Source organism: Salvelinus fontinalis, chromosome 20, assembly GCF_029448725.1.
Source record: "Salvelinus fontinalis isolate EN_2023a chromosome 20, ASM2944872v1, whole genome shotgun sequence".
NCBI classification, from domain to species: Eukaryota; Metazoa; Chordata; class Actinopteri; order Salmoniformes; family Salmonidae; genus Salvelinus; species Salvelinus fontinalis.
In genome coordinates, this window is record NC_074684.1 from 14083450 (window position 1) to 14109232 (window position 25783).

A 25783-nucleotide genomic window follows, 5' to 3' on the forward strand; every position below is an offset into this window, starting at 1 on the left:
GTCCACTCGCACACCTGCACTCTTCGAAACCCAAACATCCAACACTCAGGTAGTAAGGGGAGACCAGGTTACGGTTCCAGCTCTGTAAGGGGAGACCACAGGCTGGGTTTCGGATCGCCCCCCCCCCCGAGCTTGTTTCCAGGTCATAATCCTCTTTCTGGCACGCCACGCTTCCTCTCAACAGGTACGAGTGGATAAATAAACAAAGATAAACGTGACGCGGGACTCTGGTCACAGACAATAGCACTCATGACTCGTGGTCATTGAGGTCCGGTTGTAGCGGTTGCCAAGCAGTTGCCGGTGTACATCACTGTGCTCTGAAGGCACCCGCATCGTGTTGCAGACAGTAGCCATCTTAATTTGACCCAGTGTAATGACCACAGGAGTAATGTAGACTCAATGGGGTGGAAGGAAGTACACACAAAAACAGATACACAAACCAATCATACGGCTAGCGGTAGAATTGCTCATTGTAATGTGATTGAATGTACACATTTTATTCCTGCAATGTCAATGGTTGCAATCTGAATGGACATGGCATTACTTCCTGTAATATGACTGGAAGGGGGGGGGGGGGGGAAATCAGTAAATCACAGTGCACTACTTTTGAGAAAAACATTAAGTACCTGCGCTACAGACTGCTATATCGGTCCATTAATACAGGACTAGCAAAGGCCCAGTACACAACTTCAGTGAAGAAAAGGGGGTGCAGCAGCACCCTCGGCACCCTACTTCCTGTGGCTATGGAAGAAACTATTGGTAATTGTCATGCAAGTGGACTCTCCCACTGATCAATGGTGTACTTAAAAAGGATAGTTCACCAAAAAGCTAATATTAGCAGAAGTAGCTAGATTCACAAATCCAAAGAACGGATTGCTGTCTCTCGTCGTCGATAGACTTCCTTCATGGCAAGAAAGCAAATATGTAGATTTGTAATTTGGATGAACTATCCCTTTAATGTCAGAAGAAAAAAAAGTTGACCTAGAGTCATGTTTTTTGACCAATCGATTCTAATATATATATGAGAGAGTTGTATTTTACCCCCTTTTCTACCCAAATTCAATCTTGTCTCATCGCTGCTCGGGAGTCCCCCAAAACCGCACTTCTTAACACACGCCCACTTAACTCGGAAGCCAGACGCACCCGTGTGTCAGAGGAAACACTGTTCACCTGACAAGCGGTCAACCTGCAGGTGCCGGGCCAGCCACAAGGAGTCATTAAAGCGTGATGAGCCAAGTAAACGCCCCCGGCCAAACCCTCCCTTAAGCCGACAACGCCAGGACAATTCCGCGCCACCCTATGGGACTCCCGATCACTGCCGGTTGTGATGCAGCCTGGGATCGAACCTGGATCTGTAGTGATACCTCTAGCAGTGGTGCAGTGCCTTAGACCCCTGTGCCAATCGGGAGGCCCGGGGTCGAACATTTTTACAATGTATTTTCCCCTATATATAGACATACCATATGTGTTTTAATAAAATCAACTATATGTAGGCTACTGAGCTTGTCTGATGTTTTAGGCACACTGATTAAATAATTATGACACACAAATGACTCAAGAGGGAGCCAAAGATCAAGATCGCCTAAACCGAAGGGGGAAAAAATCTGTTCCCGACTCTCCTTCAGCTGCTGCTGGCCTTAGGAGCTTAATAGCATAATCTGCGAAGGTAGCCGGTAGGTAATAGGCTACAACTGGGGTGGTCAACCTTTTCTGTTTGGAGTGCCAATTTATGATTTTCATATGGACATTTTCAGGGAACAGTTTCATTTAATTTATAATAAAGTCATTGTATCTCAATCATTATGTGGTAAATCAAAATTCTAAAAGTCCCTTCTATTGCCAACTATGTAAAATTTGCCTACATAAAGCCAATAAATAAAAACATTGAAGCCTGCAGGTAGAAAATACCCTGATAAAAATAAATATCCTATAAATCACATTGGCTATGCATAGCCTGTCTGCAAGGAAATTTAAACATTGTATTAACTACTAACTTGGGTCTGGCCTGAAGCGTGCACTAGCAAACTTGCAACATTGTATAAAATATTGTGGCCCCTCAGAGTTTCCCAGTGAGCTCTGGACAGAGACAACTGTAGGCTATTTGCACAAGGGATAAGAACTAAATCAGGTAGCCCTATTTTATGTTAGAGGATACATTTTTTCCACCTTTTCACACCGGGAGCAGGAAAGATTTTACAAATAGGCTACGTTGAGGAACTATTGTCATTGTCAATGGACATAAAGACAGACTTAGTTTACTTGCTGTTTGGGGTGAAGAAAACATCTTTGAAAAGCTTCAGTGGTGGTAAGTTAAAACAAGTCATAAATACTATCAGATCCACAAATGGGCACATTTATAGACCTACATTTGCACACAGGCCAGGTAGCCTAGGCCTACTTCTATGCATAATTGGGTGCGTGTCCTTACTCTGACAGGAGCGCTACAGACAAAAGACAATCAATAAATTGACAACTTGTAAATGGAAAGAAAAACACTTCCTCACAAGTGTAGCCTAGGTTGTGTGGGCAACAAACAATGTGTCCAATGGCAATTAGAATAATAATACATGAATGCATTAACAAATTACCTTAACCAAATAAACATTGTACATTAGGGATTATGGGAATTAACAGTAAATGTACTACTGGTGAGCCATCCCCGTGGCCTCCGCAATGGATTAGTCCACTGAGACACGTGTGAATCAAGAAAAGTCTCTCGTGTGCCATACATTTTTTTAAATAAAATAAATGCTATACGAGACTGCTTGACAAAAAAAAATCTTGGTCGATCGACAGCCCATCGACCAAAATGTATCAGTCGACTAAATGGGGTCAGCCCTACTTTAATGGATTGTTGTAAAATCATTGTAAAGTCAGCTCTGATCGTTACATGTCTGGATGCACCACAGACACTCATGCAGTCTGATTTGGGTGGGGTGTGTGATCCGGGGGTCTTACCGATCTGGCAGGTCTTCCCACCCCACTGTGGGGGGCACACACACTCAAAGCCGTTCTCCAGATCGATGCATGTCCCGCCCTGGGCACAAGGACTGGACGCACATTCGTCCATGTCTGAGTAAAACCAAAAACACAAAATTAAATAAAACAGCACAAACATTGCCACACATATGGCATACTATAATAAGTCAGTGTTCAACAATACATCGCGTTTAATATGAAATAATGTGGTGACCAATTTCAATTGAATAGAACCTCTACTTTGTTATCCAGTAACAAACAATTTCTATAAAACACAATGGTCCGGTGTGGCTCGGATGGTTGAATTGAATGCATCATCTTTATTGATTTGCCGAAGGCATTTGACACCGTGGACCATGCTTTGTTGGTACAAAGGTTAAAATGTTGTGGAATTACTGGTCATGCTCTAAATAGGTAATTTATAAAGCAATCAAATTGTACACAGTGTGTAATGGCAGATGGTTGTAAATCCATAAAGTTGTCGTCAGGTGTTCCGCAAGGTTCTATTTTGGGCCCACTGTTGATCATTTTGTATAACATTGGGGATCTTATTGAAACAGTGGATGTTCATTTTTATGCAGATGACACTGTTCTTTATTCAAGTGGTAGTAGTTTATCTTTAGCATTTGAAAATGGCCAACGAGCATTTAACACCATTTAACAGAATCTGTATGATTTGAAGCTGGTTCTGAATTCAGGTAAAACAAAATGCATGGTATTTTCTAATGCCAGGCATGTTACTAATCATGTCATTGTTACATTGGATGGACATACTATAGAGCAAGCCAAAGGGTACAAATATTTGGGTGTGGGGGTTGGTGACAAGCTGAGTTTCACTGTTCATGTGGAGAACTTGATAAGGAAGCTCAAGCTGAAGATTGGTTTTAATTACCGGCAAAAGGCTTGTTTTTCTCTGAAGGCCAGGAAGGCGCTGGTACGATAAACATTACCAGCAGTCTTTAGTGAGATATATATATGCAGGCCTCAACCACCAACTACCCTGAGCACACTTGATTCAGTATATCATGCGGCCCTCAGGTTCATTATCAATCAAAAACATCTAACACATCCTTGTGATTTCTACAGCGCTGTCAGCTGGTTGTCATTGACCTTACAGTCTTAAACACTGGTATACACTGATTTATAAGGCCATATTGGGTAAAATTCAACTTATTTTTTAATCGGTTCAGTGAATAATTATTAAAATTTGTGTTATTCTCATTTGCTTTTAACAGTAGCAAGAATTAGAACAGGCCATGGTAGAAATAGCTTTAGTTACTCAACTCCATGGTCCTAGAATTCTCACATGTACATTTTTAAAAAGTTGATAAATTGGTCACATTGGTAGAGTTTAAAAACACCTGTCCAATGTAAATATCATAGAAGAGTAATTGTCTTTAGGTCAGTTGTTTTTTAGTTTTGACGTAATATGTAACTGTTGTACTGTATGTGTCTATAGGTTTGTTCAATGTTGTGTTAGTGCATGCAAGTTATTGTCTGAAACTTTGTTCCCCTGCTGCTGTTGGACCAGGTCTCTTAAAATTGATTTTTATCTCAATGAATAAAACCTGTAGGCCAAGGTTGTGGGTTCAATTCCTGCAGCAATCACATACAAAAAAACAGGCACTCAATGTCCTGTTAGTCGCTTTGGATGAGATTGTCTGCTAAGAGGCATGTATGACATTTTTAGATAATCACCTTCCCTTTAAAATAAAGGTTGCAAAATTTCTGAAATTACCTCAAAATAACCAGGTTTAGAGGATTACTGGGTGTCCTGCTAATTCTGTCCTGATTCCAGTAAACGTTCAAAGATGGATTGTATATCAAAACGCTACCCTTCGCTACCATTCACCTCCGGCATCTTGTTAAAGCGTACCTGAGCTCACTAGTGCAGAGGTGTTGGCTAACTGCATTTAATTATTTTAAAGTGACCACAAAGCCTAATTTCAGGAGCTTGTTGCCAGAGAACGCATCAATAACTGTTATAGCAGCATCACATTCTAAGAGTCTTACGCAGTCACTGAGAAAGAGGTAGGGAGTGAAAGAGCAATAAGATAGTTGAAGGGGGAGTCCAAGAGATGCAGTTGAGAGAGAAAGAGCACGAGAGACATGAATGAGATGTTAGAGGTAGAGTCAGCGATGCGAGAGAGAAAAAAGACAAATAAAGCAAGAGCAATAGAGAAAGCAAAAGAGCAGAGAGAGAAGGCAAAAGAGCAGAGAGAGAAGGAAAAAGAGAGCGAGAGGGGAAGACTGTCATGGTAGCATAACACGATTAGCATAATCCAGGCCCCGGCAGATTAGCTGCTATTAAAGCCCTCTCCTTGCACTTCTGATACGGGTATGGAGAAACACAAACATACAGCACTTCTGCAATCATACAGTTACTCTCCATCACCAGTGCAAGACTTTAGGCCAGATCGCTACACACCTTGGGGGACTAGGGAAAGCACCTTGATGGGACAGGTAGGGGGGGGGGGGGGCACACTGTGTATGTGTGGAAGGTGCAGCGTATTCTCCACACCATGCCACCAACGCGGCCTGGTTCAAAAGGAGGGCAGGTTATGCAAATCACCCCTCCGGGTGCGTCTTCTGCCCGAAGGGTGTCTAATGCTGGCCCCTATGATGCCGGGGCCCTCCACAGGAGCGCGCACACACACTACTGCAGGGATGGCCACCAAGGAGAGGGAAGGGGTTAAAAGGAAGAAGAGTGGGATGGGCTAGCTAGATAGAAAACAAGTCACAAGCCCTATTCCAATACTTTCAAAATGCATGATAAGACTAGGAATTGGCGCTATAAAATATGATCCTAGATCTGTGGTTTAGGGGCAACTTCCACAGGAGCTGTTGGAACGAGGCCAAGGATAACTGTTTGTATCGAGCTCGGAGGGAAACGCAAGCGTCACAAAGGAAAGAGTCGGAGGAGAAGGTACAGATATGGAGGGAGATGTGTAAGACAAAAAGGGGTGGTGTTCTCACCGTTGGCGCAGGTGGGCCCCTCCCATCCCGGAGGGCAGTGGCACTCGAAACCAGAAGGGACCTCGTGGCACGTGCCGCTGTTGGCACACGGGTCGGACACACAGGCGTGCTCAGCTGTAGAACACACACATGTGCAAATACACAAACGAGCAGGTCAACATCTGGGAAAAGTCCTAAAGGTGTCAGAATGGAACAGGGCCTTTAAGCCCACCTGGAGTGGTAACTAGGGTAAGAGGGCGGGGGTCAAATGGAAACAGGCCTTTAAGCCCTTCCAAAGTATTTGTGAAAAACATGGAAGTAGCCAGCGCGGAGCTAGGATCTAGGGGAGGAAATAGAGCTGGGCCTTTAAGCCTTTTTGAGAAGTAGCTTGTATTCTGTGTCTCACCTATCTCGCAGGTCTTGCCAGAGTAGCCGTCGGGACAGGCACAGCGATACTCATCCGGCTCCGTGTTCATGCAGGTGCCGCCGTTCACGCACGGCTGGTGTCTGCCACAGTAGTTCAGATCTGGGCATAAACACACACACAGATTAGGAATTCCAAATCAAGCACCCCCATCTCTCTTACCCTATAATTCTGGTTCTCTACATGCTTGCAGTTGCGCGAGCCCCCACCAGACACTGTGTGCAGATGTGAAATGACTGGAAAGGTGTAAGCCTATCCTGAAGGCAAGACGGAGCTAAAGTATTCCCATATAGTGCATTTTTAAATAATGTTCAGTTCTACAAAAAAATATTTGTCTAGAGGCTAGGGGAATATAGATTTGGTAAGCACACTGGGCGCGTCCCAAATAGCGCAAAAGGGGTGCCATTTGGGACGCATCCCAAAGTCAGCCAACATAGTACTATGGAAGTGTAGGATGTATCAAGCCCTGAGGCTGTTCTGTTTTCCACCCCCTAAAGGCCTTGTGAATAAATAAAGAGGGATTGGACCCCACTAGGGACCTGTGGGCCTCCTCTCATCCTAGAAAGTACACAAGGGCAGAGGGAGGATCAGGTGTCCCTATGGCCACTACAATAAGGTCTTGACACAAGTATCCTATCAGCGGTGACTATCACTATGCTAACGTCACCCTAAGAAGCTCGACAGACTGTACACAACGCAGCGATTTGGAGTGTAATGCAGTATGAGAACGTCATTTTATCACAAAATGGGTGGCTCCTTGTAGTAAGTAGTCCTGCCTATAGGCTTTGCATCATATAAGCAGTCTACTGTTCAAACATTGTAGTCTTAGAGTAGCCTACTGGCAGGCACAAAACAAGGTAATGTAAAACAAACCTCACCTTTCATTACAAGTAGCTATTATGTAAATATGCAGTTGGTTCTTTCAAATTAGCTTACAGTAGTGATGTTTTCAAAGTCATTCTTCTTTGCCTTTACCACAAAATGTGAAGATATTGAGAATCTCTGCCATTGCCCCCTTGTGAATGTTGCCATTTGAGAGTCCAGGAATGCATGCAAAAAATTATAATAAGACTCCACACCCAAGTATAATAACGGCGTGAAGTGGAGCGATGAACACAAATGTACAAATACTACTGTGTGTTAGGTGTTTATGCTAACAGCTAGAGGGATTTCCTCTGCTGTAACCATCAGTATCAACTCAAATAAGTGCCCAGTACCCTGTTAGCAATAACGCTAACAAAAAAACAACATTTAAAATCTCCATCACTCATTAGCAGGGCCCGATTGTCAGCTCTGGCTAGAGGTTTCCTCTAGGATCAGTTTCCCCTTGCCAACTCCTAAGCTTAAGTATTACAAGGGGTAAAGAGACAAACTTGATCTTAGATTCATTATCTATGAGGCAACAAAAAAAATAATTGTCAAATCAAATGTATTTATATAGTCCTTCTTACATCAGCTGATATCTCAAAGTGCTGTACAGGTCAGACTTTGGGCCCGGTGTCTCGATAGCGATGGAACTTAGGCTTCCTAATTGTTAAAACAATGCATTTTTCCCCACAACGGCCGAAGATGTAACATGCGTTCCCCAAAACGCAGACAGAACTTTGGCTAAGTGAGTCGTTAAGGCAGTGTCGATACTGATAGGATCGAAAGAAAGGCAAGGCTGCTCTCAGATGAGCTTTCTACATTGAATTCTTACCGTAACATAATTATACCACAATACTGACGATGGATCAGCTCCTAGAGAGCTGCAAATATTGAGGCAGTTTATCCGAATGCTTAACCTATAATAACGCATTAACTCAAGATTTGGCACATTGCGCACGTGGTTACATATCATGAAATACATTGCGGTAGGAATTAGACAGCCTACAATTAGCAAAATACATTTCAATTGAATGAACAACCTATGTAGCCTAAACATCTTAATTCAGTCATCTCAGTTTTCATTTGATGCATCTTTTTATGCTTTGCTTGTAACAATTGCAACGACATCAGCAACTTCATATTTGTAGTCAACTTCATTGTGAAGTTATCGGGGGTCACAGAAAGACATCTTGATTCTGTGTTTAGTGGAGATTTTCGGGGTATCAAATGAAGCGGTAGGGGAAAAACGCATTTAGCGACGGACTTAACCGTTCTACGAGTGGTCTGAGACAGTCTATAAATAACAAGCTTTTTCAACTGCAACTTTAGTAAATGGTTTTGGGAAACACTGCTCCTACAAAGGTTCTCACAATGAACTTAGCCTTAAGATGCATTTGGGAAAATCAGGCACTTTTCTACTTTAATTTGTGCATTATGAATAGGGAACAAAGTAACAAAAACAGGTACACGATCAGTTACTAAGGGGATTGGTTTGTCTCCACAGCAACGCTGACGGCGCAATAGCAGCAAATCTGCTTGTTGTAAGAGGCAGTAATGCTATTTTTTACGGTGCAATGGTTTTGCGTCTCTGGCACTAGTGGGCATGCGCTCTGGTCATGGCAGCAATGTTCCAACTTCTAGTGGAAATCCTTCCCAGAAGAATGGAGGCTGTTATAGCAGCAAAGAGGGATTCCAACTCAATATTAACGTTCATGATTGTGGAATGAGATGTTCAATGAGCAGGTGGCCAAATACTTTTGGTAATGCAATGCATGTATGTATGTACAGTTGAAGTCGGAAGTTAACATACACCTTAGCCAAATACATTTAAACTCAGTTTCACAATTCCTGACATTTAATCCAAGTAAAAGGATCACCACTATATTTTAAGAATGGGAAATGTCAGAATAATACGAGTGTGATTTATTTCAGCTCTTATTTCTTTCACCACATTCCCAGTGGGTCAGACGTTTACATACACTTAATTATTATTTGGTAGCGTTGCCTTTTAAATTGTTTAACCTCTAACGAGCACCCCCCCCCCCCTTCTCTCAACACCAGTAGCTATCACCAATTCGGCTAAACTAAGATATTGATAGCCACTAACCCCTGCCTCACACAGGAAGCGGCGCAGGTCCTAATCCAGGCACTTGTCATCTCCCGTCTGGATTACTGCAACTCGCTGTTGGCTGGGCTCCCTGCCTGTGCCATTAAACCCCTACAACTCATCCAGAACGCCGCAGCCTGTCTGGTGTTCAACCTTCCCAAGTTCTCTCACGTCACCCCGCTCCTCCGCTCTCTCCACTGGCTTCCAGTTGAAGCTCGCATCCGCTACAAGACCATGGTGCTTGCCTACGGAGCTGTGAGGGGAACGGCACCTCAGTACCTTCAGGCTCTGATCAGGCCCTACACCCAAACAAGGGCACTGCGTTCATCCACCTCTGGCCTGCTCGCCTCCCTACCACTGAGGAAGTACAGTTCCCGCTCAGCCCAGTCAAAACTGTTCGCTGCTCTGGCACCCCAATGGTGGAACAAACTCCCTCACGACGCCAGGACAGCGGAGTCAATCACCACCTTCCGGAGACACCTGAAACCCCACCTCTTCAAGGAATACCTAGGATAGGATAAAGCAATCCTTCTGCCCCCCCCCCCCTTTAAAAGATTTAGATGCACTATTGTAAAGTGGCTGTTCCACTGGATGTCATAAGGTGAATGCACCAATTTGTAAGTCGCTCTGGATAAGAGCGTCTGCTAAATGACTTAAATGTAAATGTAAGAAAAAACCTCAGATGCCAGTCTGATAACATATTTATGGTATAGGATAGGTTTTGTTAGAAAAATGTGCATATTTCAGGTATAAATCATAGTTTGCCATTGCAGCCAGCATCACAAATCTCACCAAAGCTCCTAGAATTACTATAGACAGCAACGTGTATTACCAATTTACTCATCATAAAACATTTCTTAAAAATACACAGCACATAGCAATGGACAGACACAGATCTTGTGAATTCAGACAACATTTCAGATTTTCTAAGTGTTTTACGGCGAAAACACAATAAATCGTTATATTAGCATACCACATACGCAAACGTTACCCGAGCACTGATTCTAGCCAAAGAGAGCGATATCATATCATCGCCAAAATATATTAATTTTTTCACTAACCTTCTCAGAATCCTTCAGATGACACTCCTGTAACATCATATTACAACATACATATACAGTTTGTTCAAAAATGTGCATATTTAGCCATAAAAAAACGTGGTTATACAATGAAAATAGTAGCAAAACAAGCCTGGTAAAGTCGGTCGCCATCTTTGAGTGATCTAGTTTAATCAATAGCTAATCATATACTTGACTAAAAAATACAGGGTTGACAGGAATCGAAAGACAAATTAGTTCTTAATGCAATCGCTGATTTACATTTTTTAAATTATCCTTACTTTTCAATACAGCTTGCGCCAAGCGAAGCTATAGCAAACAAGATGGCGACAAAAACGTTTAACATTTATCGACAGAAACACGATTTATCTTTATAAATTGTTCTTACTGTGAGCTGTTCTTCCATCAGAATCTTGGGCAAAGAATTGTTTCTTGGGTCTAATCTTCTTTTGGTCGAAAGATGTCCACTTGTCCGTCGAAATGCCCACTAACGTACGACCGGGAGTCCGAAATGTGCCCAGCGCGTCAAAGTGCACAACAAAGCAATGCCTCAAAATCGCACTAAACGGATATAAATTGCTATGAAACGGTTTAAATTAACTACCTTATGTTTTTAACTCCTATAACGAGTAGAAACATGACCGGAAAAATATAACTGGCTACACTAATGCTTGGAAAAAGAGCCGTTCGGTGTCCTCTGCGCGCCTGACGCATCTGGGAAAGAGTTCCTACCTACACGTGTTATTGTTTTATAGTGGCTGTGATTGGGCAATCGATACCATTCAAATCGTCATCACGTAAAGGCATCCAGGGGAAGACGTAAGCAGTGTCCGTATCCTTTGAGCAATAACAGTGGCCTTAAAACTGACTCCAGATCAGGGGCCAAAATGTGTGAAATCTGACTCCATGTCAGGGAAATTGCTGTAGAATGAGTTCTGTTCCACTCAGAGACAAAATTCCAACGCCTATAGAAACTAGAGACTGTTTTCTATCCAATAATAATAATAATATGCATATTGTACGATCAAGAATTTTGTAGGAAGCCGTTTAGTCTGTAATGCAATTATGCTAATGAGAAAACAGCACCCCCTGTAGTCGCAAGAAGTTAACTTAGGTCAAATGTTTCAGGTAGCCTTCCACAATAAGTGGGTGAATTCCTCCTAAAAGAGCTAGTGTACCCGAGTCAGGTTTGTAGGCCTCCTTGCTCGCACATGCTTTTTCAATTCTGCCCACAAATGTTTCTATAGGATTAAGGTCAGGGCTTTGTGATGGCCACTCCAATACCTTGACTTTGTTGTCCTTAAGCCATTTTGCCACAACTTTGAAAGTATGCTTGGGGTCATTGTCCATTTGGAAGACCCATTTGCGACCAAGCTTTAACGTCCTGACTGAAATCTTGAGATGTTGCTTCAATATATCCACACAATTTTCCATCCTTATGATGCCATCTATTTTGTAAAGTGCACCAGTCCCTCCTGCAGCAAAGCACCCCCACAACACAATGTTGCCACCCCCGTGCTTCACGGTTGGGATGGTGTTCTTCGGCTTGCAAGCGTCCCCCCTTTTTCCTCCAAACATAACGATGGTCATTACGGCAAAACAGTTCTATTTTTGTTTCATCAAAACAGAATACATTTCTCCAAAAAGTACAATCTTTGTCCCCATGTGCAGTTACAAACCATGGTCTGGCTTTTTTATGGCAGTTTGAGCAGTGGCTTCTTCCTTGCTGAGCGGCCTTCAGGTTATGTCGACATAGGACTCATTTTACTGTGGATATAGATCGTTTTGTACCCGTCCCTCCAGCATTCACAAGGTCCTTTGCTGTTGTCCTGGGATTGATTTGCACATTTCGCACCAAAGTACGTTAATCTCTAGGAGACAGAACACGTCCCCTTCCTGAGCGGTATCATGGCTGCGTGGTCCCGTGGTGTTCATGCTTGCGTACTATTGTTTGTACAGATGAACGTGGTACCTTCAGGCATTTGGAAATTACTCCCAATGATGAACCAGACTTGTGGAGGTCTACAATTCTTTTGAGGTCTTGGCTAATTTCTTTTGATTTTCCCATGATGTCAAGCAAAGAGGCACTGAGTTTGAAGGTAGGCCTTGAAAGACATCCACAGGTACACCTCCAATAGGCTAATTGACATCATTTGAGTCAGAATCTTCTAAAGCCATGACATAATTTTTGGGAATTTCCCAAGCTGTTTAAAGGCACAGTCAACTTAGTGTATGTAAACTTATGACCCACTGGAACTGTGTTACAGTGAATTATAAGTGAAATAATCTGTCTGTAAATAATTGTTGGGAAAATGACTTATGCACAAAGTAGATGTCCTAACCGACTTCCCAAACTACAGTTTGTTAACAAGAAATGTGTGGAGTGGTTGAAAAACAAGTTAATGACTCCAACCTAAGTGTATGTAAACTTCTGACTTCCCTTCTGGTTCCCTTTACATACACACGTGTTCAAAAGTTTGGGGTCACTTAGAACTGCAATTTCTCGCATGGAATAGCCTTCATTTCTCAGAACAAGAACAGAAAGACGAGATTCAAGAGAAAAGGTCTTGTCTGGCAATTTTGAGCCTGTAATCGAACGCACAAATGCTGATGCTCCAGATACTCAACTAGTCTAAAGGCCAGTTTTATTGCTTCTTTAACAGTTTTCAGCTGTGCTAACATAATTGCAAAAGGGTTTACTAATGATCAATTTGCCTTTTAAAATTATAAACTTGGATTGGCTAACAACGTGCCATTGGAACACAAGAGTGATGGTTGCTCATAATGGGCCTCTGTACCCCTTCGTGGATATTCCATTTAAAACAAATGCAGCCGTTTCCAGTCATGTTAGTCATTTACAACATTAACAATGTATTCACTGTATTTCTGATCAATTTGATGTTATTTTAAAATGGACAAGTTTATTTTGCTTTTCTTTCAAAAACAAGGACATTTCTAAGTGACCCCAAACTTTTGAACGGTAGTGTATACACACACACACAGTATAATATGCGCATGCATCCAAACTGGTCATGCTCAGTCCGTATTCCACGCACCTTTCTGTTACATGCACCAGGTATTGTCGTCAGACCTCAATCACAAATGACTGGGAAAGACTGGCATCTACCTGGGTGGAAACGTCCCTTTTAAAATGTACAGTATTTGACTTGATTTCGCTTAAAATTCAAGCCATGGTGTGTATGTGCGCCTATGCCTTACCTTTGTCACACAGCAGGCCTCCCCAGTTGCGCTCACAGCTACATTGCCAGGGTATGACACAGGTCCCGTGAACACAGCCTGGGTAGGGGACACACTCGTCACAGAATTGGCCCTGCCAGCCATAGTTGCACCTGTGAACATCAAGGGCAAGCGCCATCAACACACGCATCATGTTCATTAGGGCACGGAATGGAAAATGGTTTTAACAGAATGAGCGTTTCTCATGGGACAAATCCAGGTAGACAATGTTTCAGTAAATTTTCCGCTGAAAAAGTCAGGCTTTTGTCAATCACAAACCAATCCGTGAACCCTTTGGCTGCACTTGTGTGGATCTGAGAGGATTGAATAGGTGTAAAGCATTGTATGAATAAGCTCACCTTTTCCTTCTAATAGGCGAGGTGGAATTGTAGACATAACGCTTAGAGCTATACAACCCTTTCAAATCTACACAAGTGCATAAGGGGTAGGAGCTTAGTTGGGATTCGGCGAAAGAGCAAGTAATTCTAAATGAATCCAACCTCTTTTCACCCATCCCTTCATCCATCAAGGCCTTGTGCCAACTAATCTTAGCAGAGCATTCCAGGGCACTAGAGGTTAAGAATACTTCCATAGTTCCATAGGGGCCAATACTGTTGGGGGGAGGTTCCTAGGCTGTTGTGGCGGTACGCGGTGTGGGTGGTGAGTCAAAGCATCAGTGTGTGTGTGTGCACCAATCATGTCACACAGCAGCACCCTGCTATTCCAAGGCCAGTGGTTTTCCGATACGGAGCAGTCAGTGAGCCCAGCTGTCTTGTCAGTTTTGGAGCGGCTGGGGGTATTTTGAGCCTTGCTCTCCTGCAGCACCGGCACGTCCAGCTGCTGCTCCTCTCACAGGCAAGGTCTCCATAACTCTGCTAGCCGCATACCTAGCATGCTGCTCCTCCACTGTATCGGAGGCTTGAGAAGTGTCCTGTTAGCAGTAGCTCAAACACTAGCACAACATTACCAATTGCAGCTGTGCGAATATTTATGCTAACAGCTAGAGCAGAGTTGCCAAACTAATTTTGACCCGCGGGCCGCATTGTCTCCACCAAGGTCCAGAGGGCTGCACTTAAAATGTATTATATTTCCTCACTGTCAAAATTTGCCAAAAATTGTCTTTAGCTTTCATGTTGATAACTGTTAGCAAGCTAGACAGAGTGAAAAGACTAACACTGTAGGAATTATTATTTCTACAGTTTCAATATGGTAATTTCAATGTGGGACAGATTGAATGGGCTTGCGGGCCACATGTTTGACACCCCTGCCAAGAAGGATGTGCCCTTGATGTAAGGCTAATGCGACGCTAACAGGGGTAAAATTCCTCAGGCTAACATTAGTTCGTTAGATCTTTTGCACGGTTGAAGTCAGTTAATTTGCATCGGAGGCCAGTCAGCTGTTTCCTTTCTTCCATTGTTGTCATGGTAAGAGCATAAATAGAGTAAGATTGAAGCTATGTATTTCAATGTCAAAGGGTTTAGACATTTAGGCCCATTCTCCATTTATACAACCTAAAAAGACACTTTATGCAGCAATATATAGCCATTTATTTTTTTTAAATCCAGAATCAAATTCAAATGTATTTCTACACTCATTATAAATGCGCTTTACAGTACTAGACCCCAAAGAGCAAGACAGAAACAAACTATGCTTAGCTTCACTATAGCTGTGAATGTCTCCAGCCTACACATCAAATATGGCTCCAGTCCAAATCCACCTCTAATGACTCCTTTGAGGTATCCAAAATAGCCCCTGCCCCCCCTTCTCCCACTGGAGATCTCTTTCCAAACTCTGTGTGCCTACGAGGCTGCCCAAGGGCGATTGCGTGTATATTTAAACTTAAGTGTACACTCGGCTCACGGGGTTGCCAGGTTACGCGTTTACTAGTAGTATCACATAGTATATTTCCAAAACCCTATAGAGACCAATTTCACTTTTTCACTATATTTTTTTCCAGAAATGAATGCTTATGGGTACCTGTGTGTCTGTAAAATGTGACTATTAGATTTGATTAAAATGGGTTGTCACAAAACATATATACTTATCCATTGTGAAAATTACATTCCAGCTAAACGTGTATTTTACATACAGATCTTATATTACTGTGTGTGAGATATATATATACATCTCCCCGCAAAAAAAGAAAGTCCTCACCATCAACTATTTTCAGCAAACTTAACATGTGTAAATATTTGTATGAACATAAGATTCAACAACTGAGACAAACTGAACAAGTTCCAGAGACATGTAAGAGAAATGGAATAATGTGTCCCTGAACAAAAGGCAGAGGGGGGGAGGTCAAAACCAAAAGTAAGTCAGTATCTGGTGTGGCCACCAGCTGCATTAAGAACTGTAGTGCATCTCATGGACTGCACCAGATTTGCCAGTTCTTGTGGTGAGATGTTGCCTCACTCTTCCACCAAGGCACCTGCAAGTTCCCGGACATTTCTGGGGGAATGGCCCTAGCCCTCACCCTCAGATCCAACAGGTCCCAGACGTGCTCAATGGGATTGATATCCGGGCTCTTCACGGGCCATGGCAGAACACTGACATTCCTGTCTTGCAGGAAATCAGTCATAATGCTCGTTCTGTGCGTGGTGGCATTGTCATGCTGGAGGGTCATGTCAGGATGAGCCTGCAGGAAGGGTACGACATGAGGGAGGACGTCTTCCCTGTAATGCACAGCGTTGAGATTGTCTGCAATGACAAGCTCAGTCCGATGATGCTGTGACACACCGCCCCAGACTATGACAGACCCTCCACATCGATCCCCCTCCAGAGTAAAGGTCTCGGTGTAACGCTCATTCCGTCGACGATAAATGCGAATCTGACCATCAACCCTGGTGAGACAAAACCGCGACTCGTCAGTGAAGAGCACTTTTTGCCAGTCCTGTCCAGCGACGGTGTGTTTGTGCCCATATGCAACAACGTTGCCTGGTGAGGACCTGCCTTACAGGCCTACGGCACGTTCATGCAGATGAGCTGGGACACTGATAATCTTTCTTTTGGTGTTTTTCAGAGTCAGTACAAAAGCCTCTTTAGTGTCCTAAGTTCTTCTAACTGTGACCTTAATTGCCTACCGTCTGTAAGCGGTTAGTGTCTTGACGACCGTTCCACAGGTGCATGTTCATTCATTGTTTATTCATTCATTGTTTATGGTTCATTGAACAAGCATGGGAAACAGTGTTTAAACCCTTTACAATGAAGATCTGTGAAGTTATTTGGATTTCTACGAATTCTCTTTGAAAGACAGGGTCGTTTCTTTTTTCACTGATATACACGCACGCACTTTTTTTAAATAGTAAAAAAAAAAAAAATTCAAAAATATTTGCGTAACTTTATAAAAGTAATTTGTGACATTTGACTGTAAAACATTGCAGTGCTACTTTTTTCTCTGCAAGTGTGGCAGATATAGCATTTTCAAACAGACTATGTTTGTCGCTCTGAAATGAAACTTGTCTGTCACTGAACAGAGGTTGCAAAATACCATGAGTAGTCGAGGAGCATTGTAAGGGCTCAACAATGTGTCGGAGAAAGTCTATTGCTTCGACCAATATAACAGCATGTGTACCCACCAACACAGTGAACCGCTGCAGCTCCAGACCTCGTATTCCCCTGACACTTTTCTTTTGCCTGTACTGTCGGAGCCCGTTGAGGTGCCTCAACAAAAAATTACTTTGAATCGAGTACGATGAGGCCTTTCATTTGGATTCGTTACGGAGCGAGGAAATGAGGTCGCCGCTCACTCAACCCCGGCACATTCTGAGTGGCCGGTTAGCTGTAATCTGGCTCGTACCAGCGCTCCCTTCCTGATGACGGCAGGGAAGCCAGTCAGTCCATCCGGTAAGACGGGAGGGTTGGTTGGGGGAATTGGGAAGGCGGGAAGTTTAGGTGATTGACAGGATATTGTGTAATATCCTCCCTTCACAGGGAAACAAACACATCAGGCTCTCCATTCCGTAGCTCTTTACACACGTACCCTTATACGGGTTGAAAATGGCAGATTTGGATACTGATAAGCGCCTAAATTAGAGCGCGGTGGCTGTACAGTAACATGCTATACATGACGTCAGAGCTCACGGTCTATGCATCACAGCTCTGTATGGGTCTTAACTGACAGTTGTTCTGAAGAAGTTGTCCTGATCCCTACCGCTAATTGGGAAACTTTTGCAAATATTTTGTCAGATGAGGGAAATACTGTAAATTATGAGGGCTCCATCTATGTTGAAAGATGAGACGTTGAGGATTATAATAAATACCACTGATATCATGCAAGCCAAACACCCGCGAGTCCAAATGTGCACTTCACCTTTCAATATCATAAAACTCAGTGTCAACATTTATGATCACTATGTTTGATATACAGTTACAAGTTAAGTAGTACAGTTACCCCGAGTTGCGCTGAACAGAATGAGCCTGTTGTATGTGAAGACAATTTGCCGCAGGCCATGTCTCAATGCACTCAGGACTCCATTCTAATAGTTCAGCTCAACCACAGATATTGATATCATATTTCTAAGTTACATCGTAGGCAGAAAACCTTGGTCATAAAAAAATATTACTTTGTATTGCTTAGCTCAGTTCAAATGATTTGTGATAGGGAGATGTTAAAGGAGCTTACTTGCATTCCCCCGGGACTGAGCAGTCTCCATGTAACAGGTTGCAGCCTTGCTTGCAGATCGCTGTGAGAGAGAGGGAGTAGAGAGGGTGGAAGAGGGAGATCAAGCAAGAGGGTGAACGAGAACAGAGTATTAAGAGAAAGCGCAAGAAAGAGTAAGGGGGGCTCGTTTATTTGCTTTCACTCAAAGTGCAAAACTTGAACCCCCAAAGAAAACCTCTTCTCCACCCTCCTCTAACCCCTTGACTACTAAGGTCAAATGGGGTGATTTAGTGAGCCCCGCCATCTCCCCCAAACTACCACCAACACCCCGCTACCTCTTACACTGCAGCTAGCCCATTCTAAAAAGGCAGTCCACACCAAGGATGGTATTTTTTTTTAAACTAATTCTAATTCAAGTGAACAGGAGTGTTCACACTAGTGATAATTACAGAAAGAGGAGAACGATAATGAGGTATCGTTTGGATCCCTTTCAGAGCACTTTTTATATAGGATAATTTCGGAGAATGATGATCCATGACAAACAGCGTATCAGGAGGCCATTTTCTCATCTGTTAACGTTGATACATCTTGACAAAATCTACTCTCCTGCTGATGTGGCTTTCTGGACCTTGCAGACTGTGAAGAGACCCATTACAGCTCCAAATGGTTGCCCAAATCAGGCCTAGGATAGAGTCTTTTGCAATGAAACATTAAACGCAGGGCTTTTAGCAGTTATTGAAATGGCATATCATATCCACTGCAGTTTACACCCTAGAATTCTTTACAAGAAAAAAATATATATAAATAAAATGCATTATTGCATTGTGGTGTTATAGCCTGGGTATGATCAAAAACCTTAATTTGGGGAGATTTGCGCTGCGTGCCCGCGGGGACTGGCGCGAAGTATGGGGAGCAAACTATCTTTCCTAGGTTGTCATTTCATAATCTTATGAAAATATATATTCCACTGTAAATTCATTGTGTATTCACTGTACTGTTAGGCCTAATATTTAGCTAATGCATGATGGGTTGCATACACTTCTAACCTGGGCTATACCGTCATCACTGTTCACTCTGCGCATTTACGCACCTGGCCTCTCAGCTACTCCTCTTGGAATCCTAGGAAAAACTAGACTACAATCGCTTATTGTACACTTAATTCGTAGCATTATAATTACTACTACTAGCCTATCGAGGAGAGATTCCAGCTTGCTGAATGTAAAATAAGGGTGTTTGAAAGGAGAGAGTGCACACGCGATGGTGTGATCACGTTCGTTGTTGCACTGATGCATTGCAAAATGGTTGCACAGGACAGAGGAGCATAGTGAAAAGAGCCCCAAAAAATACAACCATTAGAAAAATGTAAAACTACTTGAGCTACGAGGAAAGCAATGGCTTGATGTAAAAGATGCGCAGGCTAAACAGCGTTTGTTGTTGAATTGCTACATTTAAATATGAGTTTCAATATGTTTTCATTAGATGTACATTAAAGTATTAATTGCAGTTGTCACTGACAATGAACACACCTGAAGCACTGAATGGTTGGTTACCACCTTATTGATAGGTCTACAGCATAGAGTAGGATGCGTCGATCAGCTGAATGACAGGTGTAGCCTACTACAGAATGATAAACACCCAGTCCTGAGACAGCCTCTGTGCCAGTGTGTGTGCATGCTATTTTCACGACAGCTGCAGCACGAGGGGGAAGACAGGGTGGCTAGTCTAACAAGCTTTAAAAAGGTGATCTCAGTAATATCTCTTCTCCACATAATGTCTACGATAAAGTAGTAAAGGAATTTCATTCCTTGAGGTGAAAATAAAATGAATGTAGAATGTAGTCAGCAGGACATCATGCTTCAGAGAGCGCCGAACATTTGCCCTACTATGAAAATGTGCCTTCGCAGATTAAATGGATTTTTGGAATTTGTTGAAATACTTTATTTTAAATGTTATGAATTGCACATCAAATTTCCAATTTCTTGAATCTCAGAAAAGACCACCTCCAAGAGTGCACTCGTCAGACTTCATGCAGTGGCCACTGGCTGTGGGTGCCAGGCAGGGACACTTGAATACTGGTAGGAGGCTACTTTTGAGTTGGATCTGTTACACAGTTAGCTGTTCTTTGTCCCTCAATTTGACTGCTTGCCAGTAAGAGACATATCAGCAGCAGAGCAAACTCAAATCAAGTAAAAAACAAGTTTGTTTCAAAAGCATAGCTAACTAGCATATATACATCATTCACTGGCACTAGCTTGCTGTCTCTGTTGTAGAAAATAAAATAGGCTTATAAATGTTGACAATTTGGCTACAGAGGCCATTGGTACGTTATGAATTTGGAGTTGTGAATAATGAAAATCAGGGCACCTGCCTCCCTAAAGGTCCCTGATGGACATTCTGGTCAGAGTGGCCTAGCTGCCCATCTTCAGTGTATACAAATACAGAAGGTCATCCAAGGTTGAAAACAATATAACAGTAGTTTAAGCATCTGAAATGACTTCTTTCAAGAGTATGATCAGGAAAGAAACTAACGCAAAGTCATACACAAAAACAATTGGAATAGAATGTAAATCGCTGAAATGTTACAATATAGCAGCTTTAAACTGACTACATTCTATCAGAAACATATACTCAGCAGATCAAGAAGGATTACCAATGGACTATAAAAGCAGGGGAGCGGGCCATTTCCATTTATCAAGCAGCAGAGGCCATAGAGCGGCTTTTAATAAAGGCCACCGTTTATACCTGTAGCACTCGGACTAAAGAGCTCAGAGCTTGCTAGCATGCCCAGTACAAATAAACCATTGCCACCTAATGGAATTTGTCCCCTCCCCCCCGCTGAATTGGAATCATATGCTAACGTGCCAAGATCGCCAACTCACCCGTCTGGCAGTCTTTACCCATCCAGCCCTCCAGGCACACGCGGTTGCCCGACTGCTCGCAGCGGTAGTGGCCGAAGTAGTCGTCACGCGGCCGGCACTGCTTGTTGCACTTGCTGCCGTAGTAGTTCTCGTCACACTTGAGCCGGATGCGATACTCGAGGCGCGCCACGGGCCCATCGTGCTGGATGGTCTGCCAGTGGTCGCCAGGGTTGATCATGCCTGTGTGGATGCTCCGCTCAATCAGCAGCTCCTCGTCATCTGCCAAAAAAGGAAGATTAAAACGAAAGTTTCAGGTTATGAAGAAAAACATTTAAAATGGTCCTGACGGTCAATGGAATTGTCAACAGAGAATGGCATTTGCAAGGGTGTAAGTGTAATCAAAGTATAACATGTTATCATTCATTAAAATAGAAGTTTGGCAGATCAGGTTAAATTGTCAATTTGCAGTCTGATTTACTTTATTATAGTCATTATAATCAGAGGCATCTGAGAAGATGGGCAAGCAGGCCCAAGGCAGGGGTGGCAAACTAGCCCAGCAGGCAGAATGAGCCCATTCAATATGCCCGTGAGAGGTTAACTTCTTTGGGGTAGGGGGCAGTATTTTCACGTCCAGAGTAAACGGCCTGCTACTCAGCCATAAAAGCTAGAATATGCATATTATTAGTAGATTTGGATAGAAAACACTGAAGTTTCTAAAACTGTTTGAATGATGTCTGTGAGTATAACATAACTCGTATGGCAGGCAAAAACCTGAGAAAAAATCCAAACAGGAAGTGGGAAATATGAGGTTGGCCTCGATTTTTCAACTCAGCTCCTATTGAAGATAGTGGGATATTGGTAATATTGCACTTCCTAAGGCTTCCACTAGATGTCAACAGTCTTTAGAACCTTGTCTGATGCTTTTACTGTGAAGTGGGGCCGAATGAGAGGGGATTGAGTAAGGACTACCATGACCTGAACATGCGCGTTCATGTGGGCGCGAGCTCTGTTCCAGCGCACTTCTGAAGATAAAGGAATTCTCCGGTTGGAACATTATTGAAGAATTATGTTAAAAACATCGTTTTTAAACGTTTTTAATGGACTCTATAACTTTAACTTTTCGTCCGTACTTTCCGCTGGACTTGCCCGCGCGTCGTGAGTTTGGAAAGTGTACCGAGCGCTCGAACAACGAGGAATTTGGACATAAATGGACATTATCGAACAACAAACATTTATTGTGGAACTGTGATTCATGGGAGTGCATTCTGATGAAGATCAAAGGTAAGTGAATGTTTATAATGTTATTTCTGACTTCTGTTGACTGCACAATATGGCGGATATATTTGTCTTGATTGGGCTCCGAGCGCCGACCTCAGATAATTGCATGGTTTGCTTTTTCCGTGAAGCTTTTTTGAAATCTGACACAGCGGTTGCATTAAGAAGTGCATCTAAAATTCCATGCATAACACTTGTATTTTCATCAACATTTATAATGAGTATTTCTGTAAATTGATGTGGCTCTCTGCAAAATCACCGGATGTTTTGGAACTACTGAACGTAACGCACTAATGTAAACTCAGATTTTTGTATATAAATATGAACTTCACCGAACATACATGTATTGTGTAACATGAAGTCCTATGAGTGTCATCTGATGAAGATCAAAGGTTAGTGATTCATTTTATCTATATTTCTGCTTTTTGTGAATCCTCTTTGGCTGGAAAAATGGCTGTGTTATTCTGTGAATAGGCACTCACCTAACAATCGTTTGGTTTGCTTTCGTCTTAAAGCTTTTTGAAATTGGACACTGTGGCTGGATTTACAACAAGTGTATCTTTAAAATGGTGTAAAATACATGTATGTTTGAGGAATTTTATTTATGGGATTTCTGTTTTTTTGAATTTGGCGCCCTGCAGTTTCACTGGCTGTTGAAGAGCTGGGACGCTACCGTCCCACATACCATAGATAGGTTAAAGTAAAGAAGAAAACAAGGAAAACTCAACATTAAAACTAGACAGAAAGTACATAGAATTTCTAATGGACCTATACATTTTCAAATAACTACTCTTTTTCTAGCCTGCAAATTGATTGACAAACTAAAATCGGTCCCCCAAAAAATGTGCGGCCCTCCATTGAATTTCAAAACCCCAATATGGCCCTCGAACGAAAAGGTTAGCCCACCCCTGGCCTAAGGCTTAATATAGTTGTGACCCTTGAACTAGTGCATTGTCATTGACAGTTGCAAGAATACACCAGGACTGCGCATCAATACTAAAATTGATTCCTTGTTACTGTTGTTAAATAGGATTCTACTTTATTGCTTCCAACGAGTCGATCAGTGATGAAGAGACCGAAAGGAAGCCAACTTTCACAATCGACACGTAACTTGCCGATTAACCTGGGAAGACCTGCCACATCCAATTCAGCAGTGTCCAAATTATTATCTCAATAGTTTATACAGAAACAACCAACACAAAGAGTAGATTAAAATCTGTGGGTTGAGGGAGATGCTCACATGGGTGGTCCAGTCGGCAAATGACCATCTGAATTTTAAGTACCCGACTCAATCTACAGCATAACAACCGTTTGCTATCCTCAGTGGTGTATGCTAATACCACTATGCTCTTTGCATCCAAACGGGCATTGCTGTTTATGGTTTGGTTGGATAGGTGCTAGCCCGCAGCATGCTACGCTCACAATAACTATTCAATATTTCTGCTCGGCCAACTCCGACAATGAAGGCACTCACAGTGGGATCAGAAACGACAAACGCTGTGGAAATAGGGGGCCTGTGATATCCTCTGCCCCAATGCTCCGGGCTTCCCCGCCTCCCTTGCGTTCCTTTACAACACATATCCCAATCTCATGAGCGCACACACACACCTTCCTCTGACAACATCGGACAAATTAAGCAACAATAACAGAAATAACCCCCAGTGCTTCCAGACAGAGAACAATGGCCCCCGGGCCGCGCTGCTCAGTGTCTAAACACTGAGCCGTCCGCAGCACATCCTGCTTGATAAACACAACGCAAACAGCCTTTCAGGCACTTTCCTGAGGTCCCCGGGGGCCCTACTGGAGGACATCATGTTGGTGAGTCAACACACGTGCTAAATCTTCCTGTGCCACTGGTCATCACATACATATATACATACTACTTGAAAGTCAAGAAATTTTGTTTTGTTTTCTCAAATGTTTTTACACTGCAGTGTGTATGTGAGTGCAAAGTTACTGGATATTGGAGGGGACCTGGAACACGCAGTCTTACACATCGATCTAGAGCATACCAAATATGCTCAATAGGTGACATGTCTGGTGAGTATAAAAGGCCATGGAAGAACAGACATTTTCAGCTTCCAGAAATTGTGTACAGAGCCTTGCAACATGGGGCCGTGCATTATGCTGAAACGTGAGGTGATGGCACAACAATGGGCCTCAAGATCTCGTCACCATCTGTGCATTCAAATTGCCATTGATAAAATGCAATTGTGTTCATTCTCCATATTGCCAAATTACATTGAGGTAGCTTTTAGTAGTGAAATGAAGATTAAATTACCTGGCAACAGCTTTGGTGGACATTCCTGCAGTCAGCATGCCAATTGCACACTCCCTCAACTTGAGACATCTGTGGCATTGTGTTGAGTGATGTTGGAACATTGCTGAGGGGAATTGCTTCCATTCAGCCTCAAGAGCATTAGTGCGGTCAGGCAATGTTGGGCTATTAAGCCTGCGGACTAATTTATCCCAAAGGTGTTCGATGAGGTTGAGGTCAGGGCTCTGTGCAGACCAGTCAAGTCCTTCCACACCGATCTTGACTAACCATTTTTTTATGGATCTCGCTTTGTGCACAGCGGCATTGTCATACTGAAAACAGTAAAGGACCTTCCACAAACTTGGAATCACAGAATCTTCTGGAATGTCATTGTATGCTGTAGCGGTACAATTTCCCTTCACTGGAGACCATTCCCTTCACCCAATTACTACTCCAAACTTTATATTTGGCACTACGCATTGGGGCAGGTAGCGATCTCTTGGCATCTGTCAAACACAGATTCGTCCGTCAGACTGCCAGATGGTGAAGCGTGATTCATCACTCCAGAGAACGCGTTTACACAGAGTCCAATGGCGGCGAGCTTTACGCCACTCCAGCCGACACTTGGCATTGCGATCTTAGGCTTGTGTGCAGCTGCTCGGCCTTGGAAAGCATTTCATGAAGCTCCTGACGAACAGTTATTGTGTAGACGTTATTTAGAGGCAGTTTGGAACTCAGTAGTGAGTGTTGCAACCGAGGACTGACGATTTCTACATGCACTCGGCGGTCCCGTTCGCGCCTACCACGTTGCGGCTGAGCCGTTATTGCTCCTAGACGTTTCCACTTCACAATAATAGCACTTACTGACTGGGGCAGCTCTAGCAGGGCAGAAATTTGACAAACTGACTTGCTGGAAAGGTGAAATCTTATGAAGGTGCCACGTTGAAAGTCATTCTACTGTCAGTACGGGATCATCCACTGCCAATGTTTGTCTATGGAGATTGCATGGCTGTATGCTCAATTTTATACACCGATCGGCAACGGATGTGGCTGAAATAGCCGAGTCCACTAATTTAAGGGGGTGTCCACATAGATTTGGCCATGTTGTGTAGCTAGATATCTAGTGTATTCTGAAAGTTCAGACCACGTGACAGCTTTATTCTAAA

At 43.0% G+C, this 25783-nt stretch overlaps 1 protein-coding gene across 2 annotated transcripts in view; it reads right to left on the reverse strand.

The window, feature by feature from the left end:
* Positions 1–25783, reverse strand: part of jag2b (jagged canonical Notch ligand 2b) — a 101446-nt gene that overhangs the window by 41856 nt on the left and 33807 nt on the right. For both annotated transcript variants that reach the window (XM_055872482.1, XM_055872481.1), the window contains exons 4-9: positions 21107–21364; positions 18249–18309; positions 13610–13740; positions 6341–6460; positions 5956–6069; positions 2959–3072 (exon numbers count right to left, since the gene is read on the reverse strand). In XM_055872482.1, coding sequence (XP_055728457.1) covers positions 2959–3072; positions 5956–6069; positions 6341–6460; positions 13610–13740; positions 18249–18309; positions 21107–21364 — 798 coding nt within the window. The remainder of the gene's footprint in view (positions 1–2958; positions 3073–5955; positions 6070–6340; positions 6461–13609; positions 13741–18248; positions 18310–21106; positions 21365–25783) is intronic.